At 47.1% G+C, this 20,282-nt stretch overlaps 1 protein-coding gene across 4 annotated transcripts in view; it reads left to right on the top strand.

The window, feature by feature from the left end:
* LOC122385462 (gamma-aminobutyric acid receptor subunit beta-like) overlaps positions 1-20,282 on the top strand; it is an 83,291-nt gene that overhangs the window by 14,321 nt on the left and 48,688 nt on the right. For 2 of the 4 annotated variants that reach the window (XM_043373777.1, XM_043373768.1), the window contains exon 1: positions 381-500. The exons of 1 other annotated variant lie outside the window; for it this stretch is intronic. In XM_043373777.1, coding sequence (XP_043229712.1) covers positions 412-500 — 89 coding nt within the window. In that variant the 5' untranslated portion in view covers positions 381-411. Of the gene's footprint in view, positions 1-377; positions 501-20,282 lie in introns of those variants that run through there. One more of the 4 variants, XM_043373787.1, reaches the window with a different exon arrangement.

Genomic DNA, 20,282 nt, shown 5'->3' with positions numbered 1-20,282 from the left:
CGGGAGAGAGCTGCGGGCCCCGGCCGCTGCCCCGCTGATCAGAGGCGTCAGAGCGGATCGGACCGAGGCGCCCGCTTCCGCGCGGCTGCGTGCCGACCGGCCCGGGTAAGCCAGGGGGCTCAGCGCGGCGCGGCGGCCGAGTGGCGTGTCCCACGGTCATCGGATGCCGGCCGGGCCGCTGGCCACGGCTCCTCACACCGGCGGCCCGGGCCGGGGGCGGCACCTGACTCGCCGGAGCCGTCTACACCTGGGCAGGACGGCGCTGCCGCCGCCGTCGCCGGCGTCGATAGCGGAGCGCTTGCGCGACTGCTGCGGCGCGTCCGGCGCTACCGGGCGGCTATCGACCGGGCGCGCCGCGGCGCGGCGCTCAGTCGGCGCGTCGGGCCCGCCCGTCATGTAGATGCCGTCCCGATGACGGCCGCCGCCTGGTGTCGGCTGGTCTCGGCCCTGCTGCCGCTCCTGGCGGCCGCGCGCGCCGTCACACCTGCCACGGACCAAACGTGAGTCACCGCGCGGCGCCGACCGCCGCCGCCGATCCGGGCCGGTCACATGAGGTCACCTGAGGTCACATCAGGTCACATCAGGTCAGCCGAGGTCAGGTCAGGTCACTGTGACCCGGCCGGCCCGGTGAGGCGCCGCCGGTCGCTGCCGACCGCCGATGTCGCTCGTCCTCCCTCTCCCAGTCTGTGAGAGCGTGATGTTCAGAATCGGATGGAGCGCCCGTCACCTTCTGCCCATCCCCCTCCCTCACGCTGGGTGCAGTCAGCCTCGGGCCGCTCCTTGAGCATCGAGTGTGTCGTTCTGAACACACGAGCGTGACGCCGCACGTAATCTGATCTCCCTAACAATGGCCCTTTCTGTCGCTGCTTGATGACTTGCTATTGAAGCCTCAAAGGAAATGATTTTGGTTTCCTCATTCACAGCAGAAGCCCGTTTTGTATCAAATGAATGAATGCTATTCCAAACTGTCCTTGAGTAATCAGAAATTTGCTGTTTGTAAGCTTCTTTTTGTTTTGTAAGATCTCACATTGTAGCAGCATAGCTGAAGTCGTTACGACATTGCGTTTCCCATACATGCAACATTGCACGTTTAAATCGAGAAAGCCAGGCATTAAAATGGCACGTGCATTATACTGCACTTTTGAAACATACGAGAAGTCAATGCTGATTGGTTTCCGAGACATGCAGGAAAATATGTTTTCCTGCACCTTTCGACGTTTTCCTGCACCCCTCAACGTTTTACTGTATGCCTGGCCTATTCAAATACATTAGCCAGAGGGGTGTGGTAATAACTGGTGTAAGCAAATTGACCACGGTCAAAAATGCATTACCAGAATGTACTAAAGCCAACATTTTGGGATGGTCTCGTTCCTAAGTCGGCTAAGAGCTTCGGTCCAGAAAATAAATTTATCGTTGGCATACAGTAAAATACATACCAAACTCGGCCGGTGATAAATTTTCAAGACCTCAGTCCTTACTGATTTTTGAACTCGGCCTTCGGCCTCGTTCAAAAATCCAGTAAGGACCTCGGTCTTGAAAATTTATTTACACCGGCCTCGTTCAGTATTATATATTCCTGCACCTCTCAAATATATGACGTCATTATGAATGACGTCACACCATAAAGTTGAAGAACATCATTTTGCTCCTTACAACTTCATTTTATCTATCGTCCATTTTATTTGATTGGCTTATGATATACCTACCTTTGTGTTTGATGCAAGGATTTTATTATTTGTCATGAATAAAGTGAAACATCACCATATAAAAATTAAACTTTGACGCTATTTCGCAACATACCATAGCCACGAAAGACTCAACAAGATTGGAATTGGGGCGCTTTGGTCCCTCCATAACATTTGCAACGCTCCCTATAATGGTACGCATGTATGGGAAATAGCTTCCTGCCCTGAGCTGGGAAAATTTAATAGTGTCACCTCGTATTTTAATCGAAAGTACCTCGGGCCTACCGGCCCTCGGTACTTTCAATTAAAAAACTCGGTGACACTATTAAATTTTCCCAGCCCCGGGCAGGAGTGTATTAACTAGAAAACTGGCTGGCGCACATTGATTTCACAGACGATTAAATTTACTAAAAAAAAAATCTTCCTGGCTCTTATTTCTACGACTCCTAGCTCGTATTTGCCTTTATATACAACCCCACAGGGATAGACATTATGTCAGAAATTATAACTGAACTGATCAATAGATCGCACGGCGTTAAACAGAACGGTATATCATCGGTGTTTAAAACTTATTTGGAAAATATTATTAATGTCTGCAGTACAATGTGCGCTAACCAGTTTTCTAAGTAATTCAGCTAGCAATTCTCGTGCTATGTTCAAAAAGATGTTTACAGTGAGGGTCGAACTTAGAAAAAACGAACTATACCTCCAATAATTACGAGTATGTAAAGCACTAAGATCATATCTTCAGTCTATCCCGTCTCACCGCTACATAGGTATCTCGTCTCTATCTCCTGAGCATCTGACGAACGTATCATATTGGGCGTAGAAACGTAGATCAGTCTATGCCAATATCAGGCCGGCAGCTAAGTTCACACTACCATGATTTAGGAATATGAATGCAACTGTAATCACCGTTGTACATATATTGCCTTGTAACTTTATTATTGTCAGATTATTGTTGTCAGATGTTAATCATAATGCTTTTTGTAGCCTAAATTTTGAAGCTTGCTATATCATGGTAGGGGAGAGTGGGGTAAGATGCCCAGGGTGGGAAAGACGCCCCACCCCCTCTAGCGGCGAAACAATGAATCGAACCTGGAAATTAATGTTCATTGCGTAAAGCGGAAGCCTGCCTTGTTAACTGCACAAAAATTTGCGAAGCTCAGTTGGGCAAGGGCTGGCTGGTGATTGCATGTTTTTTATTTGCTGCTTTCAAAAAATATTTTGGTGTCAAAACATTGTAAATATCAAAGAAGATAGATAATTTTTGCGTCCCTTGTTATAGTCGTGATACATTAACATGCGTGTACTGTGTCCCAAACAGTTTGTTTCAGGGTGTAGTTTTATGGCTAACAAATTGTACTGATTTAATGTTACTTCGGTACCGTGGGGTAAGATGCCCCCTGTCCTGATGGGGAAAGACGCCCCCCTAAATCCGTAGGCTGTCCTTCAAGCAGCCCGTCAAATCATTTATTACATACTTGTGATGAGAGACAAAAGCCGATCTGGGACTATTGAGAGTCCAGTACGGTCGGGTACTCCCCATGCCGGTCTCTCGGCCCACACAGCGACTTATGGGGCGGCATCTGACTCTGAGAGCCCTCACGACGGCCTCTGTGGGCCCCATTATTGGCTCCAGGGCCCCTCACGGCATCCTTTGAGGGCTCCCACGTTGGCTCCACGGGCCGCGCTGGCATCTGAGGTCCCCACGATGGGCTTGAGGGCCCTCAAGCATCATGAAGACCTATAAGGGCCCCACAGTGGTCTCCGAACGCCACCACGGAGGCTTGTTTGGCCGCGCTGGACTATGATGGCCCTAACGATGACCTCTGAAGCCCCTTACGACTACTTTTGAGCGCCCTTACGATGACGTTTGGTGTCTACTGCAGGCTCGAAGGGACTACTGATTCGTTCAGGCGATTCACGTGCCCATTTATGTCACTTATAGTGCAGGGGGCATCTTTCCCAACGCCAGGGGGCGTCTTTCCCACCCTGTGGGGTAAGATGCCCCCTTTCACTTCTTCAGGTAAATGCTTAATAGCAAAAAAAGTTATCATATTTCAGGCACGAAAGTGTGATATCTTTGGAGAAAAATGATGTCGGCTTCCGTTGAAACTCCAAGTTGTTGCTTTCCGATCGTCATTTTCGAATAATATATGACATAGTAAAACCCTGAGCATCTTTCCCCACTCTCCCCTACCTTATAAGGCGCACCTCCCTACAACAGATAAAAATGGCTCAAGCCTTCTTATTCGAATGGACGGTCGAATGATTCATGAACATCTGTGAACATTTGTCCTTGATATCGCTTTTATTCTATCCATACATACCTTTGCATTTTGATGTTAGAGCTTTGTGCTCAATTTGAGCTCTTGAAAGTCATGATGCGTCTTGCGTGTTTTTTATGTATTGTTGATTGCGCACGAATTCATGCAGCCACACATGAATGTCAATTGCCTCCCTATATCGATGAATCGAAAACATACGAAATTTTTAGTTGCTTTTAATTTTGTGAAAAACAGTCAAGTGGTTATTTTCCTCGTTATAACTTTCAATTTTTTTTCGTCACCCACTGATTTTGCGCAAAAAATAAAAACACGTTAAAACAGATATTGTTGCTTTGTATTTTTCTGAAGGTGCGCGATGCGTCACGAGGCTTCAATACAATTTTGCGGTTCGGTGGAGGGAAAAATGAGCACGCATCATAAAAACTCGGCATGTCCCTACAATGTGAAAGACGCGCACAGTGCCTCCCCCAAATGCCCCCACTCCCCAGCATATATAGATTATTCACTATAAATGATGCTCTTAGGCGGTGGCCTATAGGTAGTGGTTACACGACTCTTACTGACTAGTGACTATAGGTCAAAGACGGCAGACTAGGAAGGTGGACGCTGTTCAGCGGGGCTAGTCTTATTACAGCATTCCGTGCTTGGCGAAAAAGAAAAATATCATACCAAACTCAGATATAGGCTCTCCAATCACGCTTTTGACGCCTTCGGCCGAAATTCGATCCGCTTTACGGACGAAAGCAATGTGATTCAATGGTAGCCTCTTGCGTAGCGAAACATATTTTGTTTAGAGAACTTACGGATGTGGAGCTGTTCATCCAGCCATGTAAGATAGAAGTCTAAAATACGATGCATAATTATCCCCCAAAATTATTTAACTAAATTACTTAATAATAATTCTGTACTACCAAACCTTGAGACAATAATTGACTTGTTTTGACGGACGAAAGTGAATAATCAGAGGGCTGTGTATGCAAACTTCTGACTGAAAATGACTGGTATTCCCGACTCGCTGTCAGTTGTCTAGTTGTTGGCTTGTTCACTGCTGAGTTAGGGAGATTGATATCAAAGCCGCCAGTTATCCCTATCCGGGCATGCGAGCAGCCCAGTCCGACCACGGTCTGTCCGTAATCCCGGGAGAAGCAGGTGCCGACAGCTGGCGATAATCTGGGATCACTCTGCCTCCCCACCAGTTCTCTCGGCCGGGGATCAGAGACGGACCACCGCGAGAGGGGAGCACCCATTCGTCTCTGAATGGTCTCCCAGCCGCCTCTGTATGAAAGGTGGACCAGCCAATCGTACCGTCGCTCAATTTCCTACATAATCTCACTTTAACTTAAAAAGGGTAAACACCATAGGTACAAGTTGTTTCATTGCTTATTTCATTCAGGACTGTTCAAAGACAAAATGTTTCTTGGACTCTATATACGGAAAGTGCTCGAGAGCTTCTACGTATTATCCAAAAGGTGCGCTTAATAATGATGGCATTGATCAACACGGAAGATAAACACCATCAATCAGATTTGATCTTGGGGCTGTCTTTTGAACTCGTATACCTAATCTAATGAAAGCCTACATGCAAAATCAGTGGTAAAAGCTGTATGATTCCGTATCACGCAATGGATTAGACCAGCTTGTATGTATTTCTAACGTCCCCAATACGGGACCGGCTCCGCTGTGCTGACGAGGCTGCCCGGGCAAAATGTCCCCGTCGACGGTCTGAGAAAGAGGGATGGTGGCTACAGAAGAAAAACGATGGTGGAGCCGGTGCCCATAGATGAGAATCGCGCCGAAAATGAATATAGATGAACCGCACTGATATGACAAGGTCAAGCTGGCTAAAACAGAAAATGTGTGAAACGTCGGTTCTGGACTGGCTGCAACAAACTGCGAAGATTGTTCGGCTTCTGCTTCAATGGGTGTTACACAAATCATTTCTTAAAGGAAGGATTTATGCACACTGAACGGAATAAGCTTTATGTGAAAATAAATGCAACAATAGAAGTGTTCAAAGTGAGTTAAACATGCACAACCTACTCATAATGAAACCTGTTTCGGCCGCCTCAACTTCTTATTTTGTTCATCCCCCCTCACCATCCAATTCCTATCGTCTACATATGATGCGGCCGGTGGCGAGCCGTCGGAGGGCTCCGTTTTTCGCCGGTGTTGGCTCTGTGTCCACTCGGCGATCACTAGGCGACGCTGCTTCAACGACCCCAGGCCGGCTGACCTGACGGCTCGCAGCCGCCACAAGCTGCCACCGAAATGCTAACACTTACACAAATGGAGCGTTAAATCACGGTGATTCATGGGCCATTTATTTGTATCGTGAACACTGGGACTATATCACAAAAGTAACGAGGACATTTAGTATGCCCGAAGCACTTATTGTCAGAGAGCAGTGATGGCCGTCATGCACTAACTGTTCCTCATGGTTCGCGCCCCGAATTCCGCCGCCGAGTCAATGGCTCAACGAACCATGTAAAAACTCGTTTACAAAGTAACGTTCCGAGAGAATTGTATTGAGCGGTAAGCTTTTCAGCGAAAATAATTCTCCTAGTTTTAAATAAAATGAAAATGTAAGGCGTACGATCAGTCACAATGTCATACAAGTATAACCTGGAAGGTTTCTTATTTCTTTTTTTTTTGCGTTGAATAGGTACCTCATCTATTATTGGCTATATAGCTTGTGATTGAAGGGTCGACTTTGAACTTTTAATTCAGCTGAAATGCCTTGCTTCGGCCCCAACTCATGGTCTCCAGTCCCTGCTCTCTTTTCTCGCCGGACACCCGTGGCACGGTCTCCTATAATGGCAAGGCCCTATAACTTACTTAACGGTGCTCACGTCCGTGAGAAAAACGGGATCTCTTGGCGTGATCCCTGTCGGTACCTGTTTCAACGCAGGATGAAGCCCGGCTCTCAAGTTGTGCCTGTACTCGTGTCCCAGCTGTGACCCGTTCCCTGTCTGTGCCGGCACCCTCACTCTGTTTTCCACGGAGCGCGGCTGCAGCGGCTGGAGCGGTGCCAGGCTCACCAGCCACGTGCGGGGCGGCCCACCGCCACGCTCAGCCTCCCCTCCCCGGGTGCCTGGCACACCCAGCAGGACACGTACACACAACAGGTGGATAGAAAGCCCATTACCCCTGCAGCCGAGCTCGTCCAAATCTGACTGGACGCCAGCAGCCGGCTGATGCCAACGCCCGACCACTGCACGCGCCACGTAACCCCGTTTGGATGCAAAGTGCGGTGTGACTCGTTTTCCATCTACAATGAGCGAAATTTAAATTTGATAGCTCCAAAACATATTTTGGTTAAAATGTGATGGTTCCTAATCCTTATCCTGCGTGCATGAGTGTGCTCAGGTGAAGCTGAAAATTGTTCGCTTCCAGTTCAGTGTTTACATTGAAATGTGTTTCTAAATTCGGATACCCGTTGTTCATTTGATGGCTACCTTCCGCTTTGCATTGTGATTATGCAAAATTGTTGCTCTCATTTGACTACAGTAGCCTTGAACCCCTCAATTTTTGTCATTTTGCTGTCACTGTTGCACGGACAAAATGTGCTGCCGCCAGTGTCGCGGTGACAGTGTCGTGTTTGTCCGTCCGGTTTCACGGCAACCCCCAAATTACCGAGTGGACGGTGTTTTTGCGACCGTGGCTGTCCTCCAACCGTGTGTACGTAGTACCCTGAGGGACGCTGCCGTTAGCCTACAACCACATCACAACAACACATTGAACAGAGGAGCGTGTAAACAGGTGATGTGGGCCACCGCGACGGGCTGACGTACCTGTGCACCTGATGGGGCGCTTACCCTACAAACATTCTTATATTTTGGGCTACGAATCATTTCTTCTTTTTTAATTCAGAAAAAAATAATGGTGAACATATCTCCAAAATTGGTGGTGATGTCACAAGTTTCTTTTTCTGGCCTTTCGCTTCAACAAAATGCGCATATTTGTGTTTACTTGTTAGTCCATATGCTCACCATATGCTCAGATTCCTTTTGAAAGTTGCAGTTGCAATCACTCAGAGAATCCCCGTAACCATGACCGTCCCGCCTCACTGTTGGTTGGCGCAGGACGTTTGACAGTGGCAGACTCCTTTTCGGTGCACGAAAAGAGATAAAATTGCCGATAAAATTACTCCCTCTATCTTACCATCAGATACAATAATGCCCAGACATATCGATCCGTCTGGCTCTGAGGTAGACGAAGGCGCATCTTTCCCCGAAAAAGTCATTACGGGTTCGAGGTCTGTACCAGGGAATCTGTAGAATTAGGGGCGTTTGCCGCAGCTCGCAAGGCATAGGTATTCTACCAGCCTCTGAATGGATTATCCTGAACCGTTCACTTTGTCATTCTTGGCACAAAGATATCTGTACAAACTTTTCTCTCCTGCTTTTCCTGCATTTGACCTTGTGCATTACGTAGACTTATTTGTAAATTTGCTGGCGCGCAAATGAAACATCGCATCTCTATAGTTCTAGGAGATCATTTAGAGTTATTTAACCCAATTCTTTGGTTAGTGATGTAATTTGTAAATTCTTCGCATTGTCCTGCAGTGATCAGATGCAATTTGTTCATATCGTAATTGCATGGCACATCCCACTGAAACTTGATAAAATTGATATTTACCGTCACAATTAAGACGGTGGATCAAAATTACCTTGGTCGGTGAACTTTTAACTTATATTTTCATTTCCAAACATGCCACACAGAGCCGCAGTAGTTCAAAGACGCAGATCCGCTTCTGCTCTTATATGAATTCTTGAGGTATTTTAGAATTCATGAGGCCGGCAGCGCGCTCGGCAGGAACATTTAGACTGGCTAGAGTTCTAATTAATGCATCTCACCGCCGCGGCGACTGGCGGACGGCCGGGTGGATGGGAGGAGTTTGTGTTTGTGCCGTGCAGGCTCAGACGAGAGGGTGGTTGTGTTGTGTGGTGGACTGTGAGTCGTACAGATGGTTGTTTGTATCCGCAGTATCCGCACTGTGTGGTCAGGACAGTCGGGTCGGTGTTTGTGTTTGTGTTTGTGTTTGTGATTGTGATTGTGTCGCGTTGTGTGGTCAGGAGTCGGGACAGTCGGATAGGGTATGTGTCTGCAAGGTGCAGATAGGCAAAATAGGGGCCAGTATGGAACCTGGTAGTAGGACGGAACTGGTATAGAGCCAGAACGGGCAGCACGCTAAAGGCTGAAACAGACTCTTTCCGCGTTCAGGAAATCGCATGCGAGAGCCTATTCAAATACATGGAAGCACGCTCGCATCAATCGCACGCACCTCCCGCAAGCGATTGATGCGAAACGAATTATAATGTATTTGAATAGGCTCTCGCATGCGATTTCCTGAACGCGGAAAGAGTCTGTTTCAGCCTTAAAACTCGGTATAGGGACCGGATGTATGAACAGCACAGAGCCAGCAGGAAGCAAGAAAGGACAGCACGGGACCAGTCTAAGTATAGAGACGGGACTGACATACCGAGCCATGTGTGGAGCCAAAAAGGACTGCACGGAGCCAGTATAGAGTCAAAACGGGCAGCACGCGGTCCGTCTCAGCATAAACACCGAACTTTGGGCTCCGCACATGGCTCCATATGTCGACACATGGACCGGAGCCATGTGTGGAGACAGAATAGACAGCACGACGCTATGTGTGGAGCCCGAATGGACATTCGGACACGGAGTTTGTATGGAGCTAGAATGGACGGCACAAGGCCAGTATCAGGTCTGAATGGACAGCATGAAGTCCGCATGAAACCAGGATGGACAGCACGAGGTCCGTATGGAGCTATATGTGGATTGTGGAGCCAGGACGGACAGCACCAAGTCTGCATGGAACCAGGATGGACAGCAGGGAACCATATGTGGAGCCAGGACGGACGGCACGGAGTCCTCATGGAGCCCGGCACCGGCTCTCCGTCGGTCGAGGTGACCCCGCCCAAAGTAAAGCAGAATCGATCCGGTGGTCCAAACCAACTACGACGCTCGCATGTCACCGCGGCCGACCCAACTGCACACCGCGGCCGACCCAACTGCACAGCGGCGGAAGCAAATGCATCGCAGCGACCAGCTGACACGGCACCGCGACGGACCCACCTGCACAGCGGGCGAGGCAACTGTATATACAGTGACCGAGTCAACTGCACAGCGGGCGACCCAACTGTACAGTGTACAGTGACCGAGTCAACTACACAAGCGGCCAACCCAACTGCCCAGCGGTGGAGTCAACTGCACAGCGAGCGAGTCAACTTCTCACCACGCGAAACAACGGCACAACGGCCGCTGTGATTTCGCAATAACCAATTGAACCGCTGACGGAGCTATATCCAAACCAACTGCCGCTATATCCTAAAACCATGATTTTGTGTTTGAACTGTTATTATTTATTCAATAAGTATGTCACCATGCGGACAAAAGGCTAAGCGGTACTCTTGCGCTGCTTGAAGCGAACTGGGAGCGAAGAGAAGGTCATGAAGGGTCATGTGCATTACGCAGATATCGAGCCCGAATGTTTGCTTTACAAGGCGAGGTACCAAGCCCTGGGCCATCCTGCTCTCAATGTAGAATCAATACCCTATAGTAGAACTACTTTGGAATCTCAGCCATGCCTGTATCATGCTACACTGTAAAAGCATGAGAGCTTGGAACCTCTTGCCCCACACTCAGACAGATCAGTGATTACCATACACTGTTTTGACAATGGATAATGCTGTTATGACGCCGTTCAGGAAATGCCGTGAATGATGGTGCCGCTAATGGTTTTGCTAATGTCCGTCTGCCACAGCAATTGACGGGCCGCTTTCGTGTCATCGTATTTGGCGATATGGTCACTACTGTTGCCACTGTCGTGGAAAAAGAAACTACGTTAGGTTAAGGTTATAAATTATTGCGTTCCTTAACAATTAATTTTTCGGCTGAAGGAAAGTGGTGTCCCCGGTTGTTTTTTCATGATAATTGGCGGTGGTGGTGGGCTTAGATGGCGAACAGGGCGGAACTAACCATTTGACAGACCTATCGTCATCTCTAAACTCCAACAGCTAAATAGAAGGCTTTTGCAAAGATGTCAATACCAGTAGCTTTTTTCTGGCGTTATAATATTCAGAAATGTGTCTGGTATATTGTGTCTGGTATAAAAAGGTATATTGAGAGATTTAGCAATGACATAGCGGCACACAAATTAGGCCAGACATTTCGCTTGGACTCATTACTGAGCATTCATCTTATTTTATAAATCGCAATTCGCACCGATGTGCGCTGTTATATGTAGCTAAAAAAGCCTCTGTTGAAATTTAAAACAAAACGAATTTTTACCTTCCTGAATTTTTGGCAAATGCACAGTGGCAGTGTGGCACCATAAAGAGACCTCAGAATCTGCATATTCGAGATAATCTCTGAACCCCTCTTATTATTTCATACTCTCCTTTCACAATGACCATTGCTTCTTGCATTATACCACCTTACTTATTGGTACAGCTCTAATCTCCGCCTTTTCATCGCCTCCTAATATTGCAGCTCCAAACCCCGCCCTGCCACCACCACACTCAATATCGGCGCCCGAACTCCGCCTATATCGGCTCGCCACCTGGCCCACTGCGTGTCGGATCACACAAATTATCCTGCCAGCTGACTGAAAGAAATTAGTGTAATAAGGGAGGTGGCGAGCGCGGCTGGAGCGCGTTGACGCACGCTAGCCCGTAAACAACGCACTCGTCCGACGGACCCGGGTCGCGGGGCTGCCGGCATGGGCACCGCCCCCACTCGGCCAGGGGCGGGGCCGTCTGCAGAGGGGTCGAGACAGCCTCGTCTGGGGTAGAGGGATGAGCTGATTGAGTCAAGGTCGCCCTCAGCGTATATAGGACTCAGGGATTGTTCGCATTTTGAGTCTACGTGGTATCCTTAGAAAAGAGCGAGCTTCTGGGCCGAGATGCTACCTGCCTAATCCCAGTAGGAGACCTTCTGCGCTCCTGCCGTTCGGTAACAGGCCGGAATGGCCCTCCCACTGCGAACAAGTGAAAGCTTTCAGTAGGAGGAGCGAGCTGCGGGAATCGGGTGCGGGGGCGGGCGTGGCGGGTCGGCGTGTACTTACTTACGGCGGCTCGGAGGGCAACAGCATCGGCTGTGTCGGAACTTGAAAGCATATAGTCTCGAGGAGAATCCTTGAACGGTCACTGCAGGCAGTGCGGTCAAACTCATATAAATATTATTCATACCTGTAAACCATTCAAGTTATACATAACCTTGTAATTTTTGTGTAGCATTGATAATGACAAGCTAAGTTAGCGGAATAACTTGTTCCTTGTTATTCCTTGTCATCTGAAGAAAAGTGAGCAAGTCGCACGCCTATGTAGCTGTTGGCCGGCTGAGTGATGACTCGGTAGGACGCCTCGTCGGCCAGTGCACTGTGTTTTAACTCAGGACCAAAACTGGCCAGGGCTCGTAACTAAGAAACTATATGAGATAAAGACGTGTTTTTGGGCTCAAACGAAACGTTGGTGACTAACGATCATTTAGAGTGCAAAATGTGTCGGACCAGATGCTTATGTACTTGTTTATGACGTCACAAGTGTCACGAAATATATAAAAGATATTGTCATGTTCTAGCTATGAATGCTCGAACATTTTAAGGTATCTGTAAATTTAGAGTAATCGCAAGTCTGAGCAAGGCTCATCGACGAGGCAAGTCAAGTTTGAGGACATGACCTTGTTAATTAGCGTTGATGATCCCAGGTGACCTTGAATGCTCTTATAGGTATAGGACTTATTCATATAGGACCTACAATCATTATATTTATTTCAAAAACATTTTTAAACGTATATTTTGATATCAACTTGATGTTAACCCGGTCTCCACTTTAGTAAGTCCAGAGTCTTGTATGTTTTACGTCACATGACTCACGGGCGGATCCAGCTAATCCGTTTGGAGAGGGCAAAAGTTTCCGACCCATTCGGTGACCCCGACCCACCGCCGCGCCGGTGACTTTACAACGCTTCACTACGTCTGCAATATGCATGCGTGCAGTTCAGGGAGTTCCATTTGTTATCAGCATACCGACCTAAATAATGAGCAGCGAGCGGTCAGCTCCATCCCTCAGAATGGTTGTGACGGAAAAACCTGCTTTTCGTCCAGATAGGCATCGACGCCGTATTATAGGTATTTATCATCACCAAAAGCTTTGGGAGCGGCAAAAGGATAGTTTTGCCCACACGATTCAGCTATGGGGAGGGCAAATACCCACTTTGCCCTTCACTGGATCCTCCAATGCATGTGGTGAAATGGTAGAATGTATCCCAAAACTTCTTACCAATTCCTACTGTATGGTGCGTTATGTACCATGCAACGTGCACGTGAAAGCACTTCATTGCCATACTAACTGACGCTTACTGCAACAAACGGATACTTTTTCATAAAGGTGGACAGCACTAATGATACCATACCACCTACATTGAACGTATTAATACTGACTGAAGAGGCCGATGATAACCCTGCCGAACGCAAACAGGTGATGGACGATCAAAAGCCGATCATCGTGATCAGCGATGCGTGCTGTGGCATGTCTCATACAGTCACCTTTCAGTTCACAGTCCCATCGCAAACTGGGCAGTGGGCACAATGAATATTTAATTGCGCTCCATCAGGTTTTAAAATATGTTTCAAACTATGAATTTGCTACAATAGCCATGGGGTGGAAAGTTCCTGTTATAGACCAGGTACTATACATTATTATAGTCCATTTTATTTCAAAAGGCGCACGGCCCGAAAATCGATTTTAGAATTGTCACGTGCAAAGTGGTGGTTTTGACAAAAAATCAACGAACACCGGCTTGGCACAGTGCTGCCAGATTTGGAGGATTTCCGCAAATCTGGAGGATTTTGAACTCTATTTGCGGACAAATTTCGCGTTTGGAGGATTTTTGATTCTGGAGGAAAATCTGGAGGATTTGTCACCCGATTAATATATTCAATTTCATGGAAAAATACAACGCGTTCAAGACTCAAAAGACATTTTCCTGCCCAGCTTCACCCTACCCGTTAGGATATATCACTGCCCTTTATCACCGTGAGACTGGAATGTCTCAGTCTGTAGCTATATCCACGAATATTAGCCGGTCCCGTAGCTCAGTTGGTTAGAGCGTTGGACTCCGCGTGGTGAGAGCACGCGTTCCCGGTTATGACAGTCCGGGTTCGAAGCGCGACGGGCGCTCGACATTTATGGGCCTCCTGACAGGTATGGTTGCGGTTGGTGGCAGGCCGTAGCCAGGCGAAGTCAGCGAGGGGACCGGCCGTGCGCGGCTTTGTGCGCACGTTAAACTTTGGACTCTAAATTCTGCCATAGAACCGGAATTGCGCGATCGGAGGGTAGAGGGCAGGGTCATCGCAACAAGCTTCGCTTAGCGATGGCTCTGTCCTTGTGAATCCTTCCCATCAAAAGGTTCGGACGAAATTTATAAAAAAAAAAATATCATGGTGACTATTTGTTCCTATTTCGTGTACGATTGTACCATATGTTTTTGAAGGTACCGAACTACTGGCGGATCAAAGGGGGACATTTGGCGCAAATCCCCCCCCCCCCCCCCCCTCCTGCAGCGTCCAAAATCGAAGAAAATTTTCGTTTTTTTCAAGGATAAAACGAAAACTAAACAACTTTTATTATAAAAAAGCATCTTTTAAACTACACAGCAGTGCGAAAGGAATCGAAATCCGATGAGTTTTTAGAATTTGGAGAAACCTTTTCGGAGATATGCCCTCCCGCAGCGTCCAAGACCGCCTATCTGGATCCGCCAATGGGATTTGGAGGAATCTGGAGGATTTTTGTAACTGATCTGGAGGATTACAGCCTTCTCCATCTGGCAGCACTGGCTTGGCACGTTTCGAAATCAAACTGGTCGGCTCAAGGCCATATATGGTCGGCTGGTCGGGCTGGTCTCTGATTTGCGATGGTTTTGAAAAATTAGAGACATACGGCTCCTAATGAGGAACTGTGAATCGAGAATGCTTTCACACGGGGTCTATAATATGATCACGTAGATGACCTGTTTGCAGACCTACAAAAATAACACACGGATAACGGATTGGCATTTTGTTTTGCGTTTATTTCTGTTAAGTACAAAAGACACATGAGCCAGCATATCTGCTGATCTATTACAATGCTGATCGATCGATTTCTGCATTAAGAAAAGTCGGGCATTCGCCTACTAAACCTGGAAAGACTTATAAAAAGACGACTGAAGTTTATACGTAGCATGCGAGAACACAATGTAAAACAATATAGAACGTCACCAGCTTCAGCGGCTAACAATGACATGTTTTCCATGAGACTGCCGTTGAAAATTCTGGCCCCCCCCCCCCCCCGACAGAGTCTTGTAGCAAAAACCATTGTTCTGTCTTCAATGGATTTGCCCCTTGCTAGTTTCTCAAGTGATGGGTTGGCTGTGGAAACAAGGTTACTCCAGGAGTGACGTTAAATTAGCATGCAAAGTCAACAAAATGGCTCAATTCTATGAATTTACTAACATTCTGAAATTTGACACAATTTATAAGCTAAATTGAACAACTTGCTCCATGGCACTGCAAATATCTTTCAAAAAATGGCCGAGAAATTCATCTCGGCTTGCGTCATTTTCTAGCGTCTAGCACGTGCTAACTCCAAAGTAATGCTTCGGGCCATGAGCCTTTTGAAAAAAAAATGGACTATAATTACACCGATAATGCTGTTGATATTTAAGAAATGCATATTTCATAGGAATGCTACAGTTTTTGAATGAACAATTGTCATTCACCGACATTGTCCGGTCTCTGGTTCCGGAGACCCTTTGTTTTCTTCTCGCGACACATGAAAATGCAACTGGCACGTGTCGTGGGGTCGTGCCGTCAGCTAATTACGCCCCAGGGTACGGCAGGTCGCACACAGGTCGGCGATCTTCCATGAGCCACCAACTCGTCACAACAGACGAGAGAATGAACGAGGAGTACTAGCATTTTCCCTTAACGCACGCTAGGGCCCGTCCCATGGCTCAGCAGGAGCAGACATGACTCATTCAAAAAAGTGTTCACCCCCCAACACCGGCGCACTCAGGCGCAGCTGAAAGTTTGAGGACATGTAGACAACTCCTTGACCCACGGTGTGGTGGTAGTCTGAGCCCGTACACTAGCGTACAATTTTTTGTAGCTCTATAAGAACATTGACATTTTTTCAAAAAAGTGTGTCAATGTAAGGGCTGACGGAAATCAATAAATGTAACACCTATGTGCATTATAATTGTATAAATTATGACTCATTACAAAGCCAAAAGTTCGCGCTATCGTTTGATACCCAAAATATATAGTTTTGTCAATCCAAAGCTCGAAGATGTTGACGTGAAGCAAAGTGACTGTTTCTGCGTTTGTTTGCCGAAGTTTAGCTTTTGAAAGTTGTCTGACTTTGTTGTACATTTTCAACGTTTTCAAAAGTAAAGAGAATAAAAGTTTCCGTCGTTAAAGATGCTCTGATCATTTTTAACACGATAGTGGCCAAATGAATACGTTTAAAAATAGTCGATATTTCACGTCCTGGCCAGTTTTTGGCCAGCGTTAAAACACGGTGCAGTGTCGGCACCTCCGCGCCGTCCGCGGCCCTGCGGTGTTGCCCAGTCGATACAGCGGTGGCGAGGCCCGGCGCGCCTCTCCTCCCTGATTAGGGGCTGCCCCACAGAGACGCCCGAGGGTAGCTCAACACGCCCCGCCTGAAGTCGCACCAATTATGGACATTGACGGATAGCGCCCAACACTAGAGGTGGCAAAACTGGAAAATTTTGGGACCCGGACCCGGACCCGGTCTGACTGGCACATTTCCGGAACCGGTCAGACCCGGTCTAGGTCAGCATTGGAACCAGATGGACCCGTTCCCGAAATTCATTTGGAAAATTGTGTACTGTGCAAGAAGAAAATATTTTCTTTCCAATTGGGCAACCTTGTGTTGCAAAGTAAAACACTCATGCCATGGTCATTTCACTTCGCTTCACAGTTTGTATTTTAGAACCAGATTCAGGTCATATTTAATAATATAAGGCGTAAGAAGAACAATGAATTTCATGCTCACCTAAGCCCCTTTTACTACAGCTGCTAAAAATGATGTGAACTGGGGATCCATGGAGCAGTGACTTCATCAGTCAGAACCTAACATCAAACATGGAACAAGATAAATATACTGATACCTTTGCTAATATTCTTGGTAAAAGATATTCGTTTATAGAATGGAATACATAAGTCCTTCAAATATCAACTATATAACGTCCCAAACCAGAAAATATTCAATCAAAATCAAAATAGAAACATAAAACCGTAAGGTCCGCCAGAAATGTCGACACCAATAGCAAGACAAAGCAGGCGTTAAAACACTGCAAAATTTTGTTGGCGTTAAAGTACTGCAAAATCGTAATGGCATTAAAGTACCGCAAGGTTGCGATCATGACTTAGTGCCAATTCATTAACGTAGAAAACAAACTACAATTTGTTGTTAGTACTTAGATATAGAATAAAAGCCAAAGTTTCTGGGACTGACCTGATTTTGATCTTAGCGTCTTTGAGCTGGGATCCATGAGCAGAGTAATTGCGTATTACAAACGTATCACTATGATGAACAAGTAGGAAAATCCGTTCCTGATGCACATTTACTCGTCAATGCATTCGGGGTCTTTGTATCAATGTCATTAGGCGTTTAGTATGTGCTAGAGTGGAGACTTTGTCCTCTTCCCGATCGTGTTCCAAAATTGTTACCTTTATGCAGTAGATTAGCGAGCGTAAGGCTTAGCATATATGACGCTCAAATGCGCCGTTTTCATATCAACACGGAATCATTGGCCTTGGAGAATGGCATTGGTATTGACTCAGTTATTTGCCAGCTATTGCCGTATGATGGCGCTAGTAGAACGCTAGTGTTATACGCTCTGCTAGCGCCACCATGCGGCGCTAGTTGGCTAAAAATCTGGTCAATATCACGGCTTCTGGAGAATGCCTTGGATTCATTTCATACAGATAGATATAATTTCAAAGCTGATTGAGTTATGAAATATGAAATGCATTTAAATATCAAACCAAGGCCATCGGTATCAGACATGAACTGCGATTTCCGGTGGGCACAGTGACTTTGGTATGTCAATGTCTTTGAAAAGGCAGGTAAGATTTGCCACTGGTCAGCCTTGCTTCAATTGGATTTGTGTCCATTATAAATGGATTTCAGTCATACTTACCTACATATGTTATTGGTATTTGATTTCTACAGCCCAAAATATTGTTGGGTGTGTACAGCAAACTGAATGGAAGTGATATGTACAGTCTGTCTTAAAAGTACCGCGCAAAGTGGCGGTGGATCCATCGAGCCTGACTGAGGAAGGGCCTGCTAAATTTGGGTCACCGAAGCAATGGACATCCTCGTCCATTCCCCAGCTCAATTGGTTCGGTGACTTTCAAATTAAAGCAGACCTTTCTCGGTCAGGCTTGATGGATCCACCGCCACTTTGCGCGGTACTTTTAAGACAGACTGTACAAACATTTGGTGAAGTATTTTCTGGACTGCTTGCAGTTAGAACTTGTTTGCTTTGTTGTAGGTGACAAGATAAGAAATTGAAGCAAGTCTGACCAGTGACCAGTATGCTACAGAATAGGTAGCCCAATCTGCAGGAATATTAGAATTCAAAAGTGGAATTGGGACTTAGGAACTGGAAACTGCATCAACCATGTTTGCCAAAGCGTAAAAGATATCAACATCCACCTTAAAGCACAGGGGAATGATAGGACCCCGTTGGACCCGGCCAAATCTTTTGGGGGACCCGGTCTGGACCCATCCGGGTCCAGACCGGTTCCATAGACCGGGTCCCCGGGTCCACATTTTGCCACCTCTACCCAACACCTCCGGACGTCCGGACAACACCACACGATATCGGACACCTCTAGATACAATCTGACAGTATATTGCGCGCTATCGGACATCTTTGGATACAATCGGACAATATTGAACGCCGTCAGTCACCCACCTCTAGATACAGTCGGACAGTATCGCGCGATATCGGACATCTTTTTTTTTTAATATTTTTGGTGCCCGACCCGGGCTTTTTGTCGTTAGTAGCACACATTCATACTGGGTTAGTACACTATATACACGGCAGTGGCACGAATCGTTTTCGGCACCCGCTACGCGGAACAGCCTTGACCGCACGCTTCCTGTCACGCACCCCAGGTGGCACCGCACTGGTGCGCACGCTGGGGCTATCCCGTTTTCTCGGGCCCGGCAGGCCAGAGGGCTGCTCCGGGACATGAAGCGAGGCCGTGCCCTCGGGACATGTCACCGGACCGAAGGATCTGTTTAAAGGCGGATCAGGCCCGTGTACAGGTCTCGCGGGTTTTAGCGGTAGGTTTTGCACCTAGAAAATTTAGTTACTTCAGGCTATATCTTCGTCGTCTTAAGCTTTTAAGTGTTGAAGATGCGATCGACTTGTTGGGTAACAAGCCGGCCATGATCGTGTAAAATGGCTTCATCGTAGATCGATTAGTTTCTGAGATATAACCGGAAATGTAAAAGTGCAAAACCTACCGCTTAATCTCGCGAGACCTGTACCTGCAGCCGGGGGCGCTGGCTGGCACAGCGGTAATCCCCACGACCGAGCGAACACTCCCCAGTTACTGCCATCCCCTGGGTAGGAGCCGGCCGAGGAAAACGCTGCCAAAGGTCAGCTTTGATCCAATGACCTCCCACACCAAACGCGAACGCACTTGCCAACTGCGCAACAAGGGTGGTGATATCGCACATCTTTAGATACAATCGAAGACCGTCTAGCGCCTAAACGTCTTTTGTGTCACATAGGTACAGTCCACAGCAGAAGTAATGTGGGTTTTCAGTCATGGGTATGTTCTGCTTCTGAAGCTTAGGAACGATTAACCAGACTACAATGAAACTTTGAATGTAGCTTATATGTATCGTCACCCTTGCAGCTGCAACTTTAGCTATTGACATCTTCTTTTCGATCACTCCGCATTAAACAATCGCCAGTCAAAGCCAACCGTTGAGATTGGTAAAACCGTACATTACTTTAGCGGTGGGCTGTACTTACAGGCGCCTGTGGGCATCTGTTTTTATTGGTGATTCATCAGAGTGATATAATGGAGTAGGTACGAAAAGATAAGGGAATTGTTCTATCACGTTTCTTAGAACGGCTTATGATTTTCTACGGCTGTTGCTCAAAACACGGCTCAAGTGGAGGCCATCACAATAGAGCCTCGCTTCCCTATTGTTTGCCCAGAAGGACTTCACCCCAGGGACTTCACAAGCAA

The sequence above is a fragment of the Amphibalanus amphitrite genome, unplaced genomic scaffold (genome assembly GCF_019059575.1).
Source record: "Amphibalanus amphitrite isolate SeventyFive unplaced genomic scaffold, NRLGWU_Aamphi_draft 000015F_arrow, whole genome shotgun sequence".
In the NCBI taxonomy this organism is placed as follows: Eukaryota; Metazoa; Arthropoda; class Thecostraca; order Balanomorpha; family Balanidae; genus Amphibalanus; species Amphibalanus amphitrite.
This window is presented reverse-complemented; position numbering and strand designations above follow the sequence as displayed.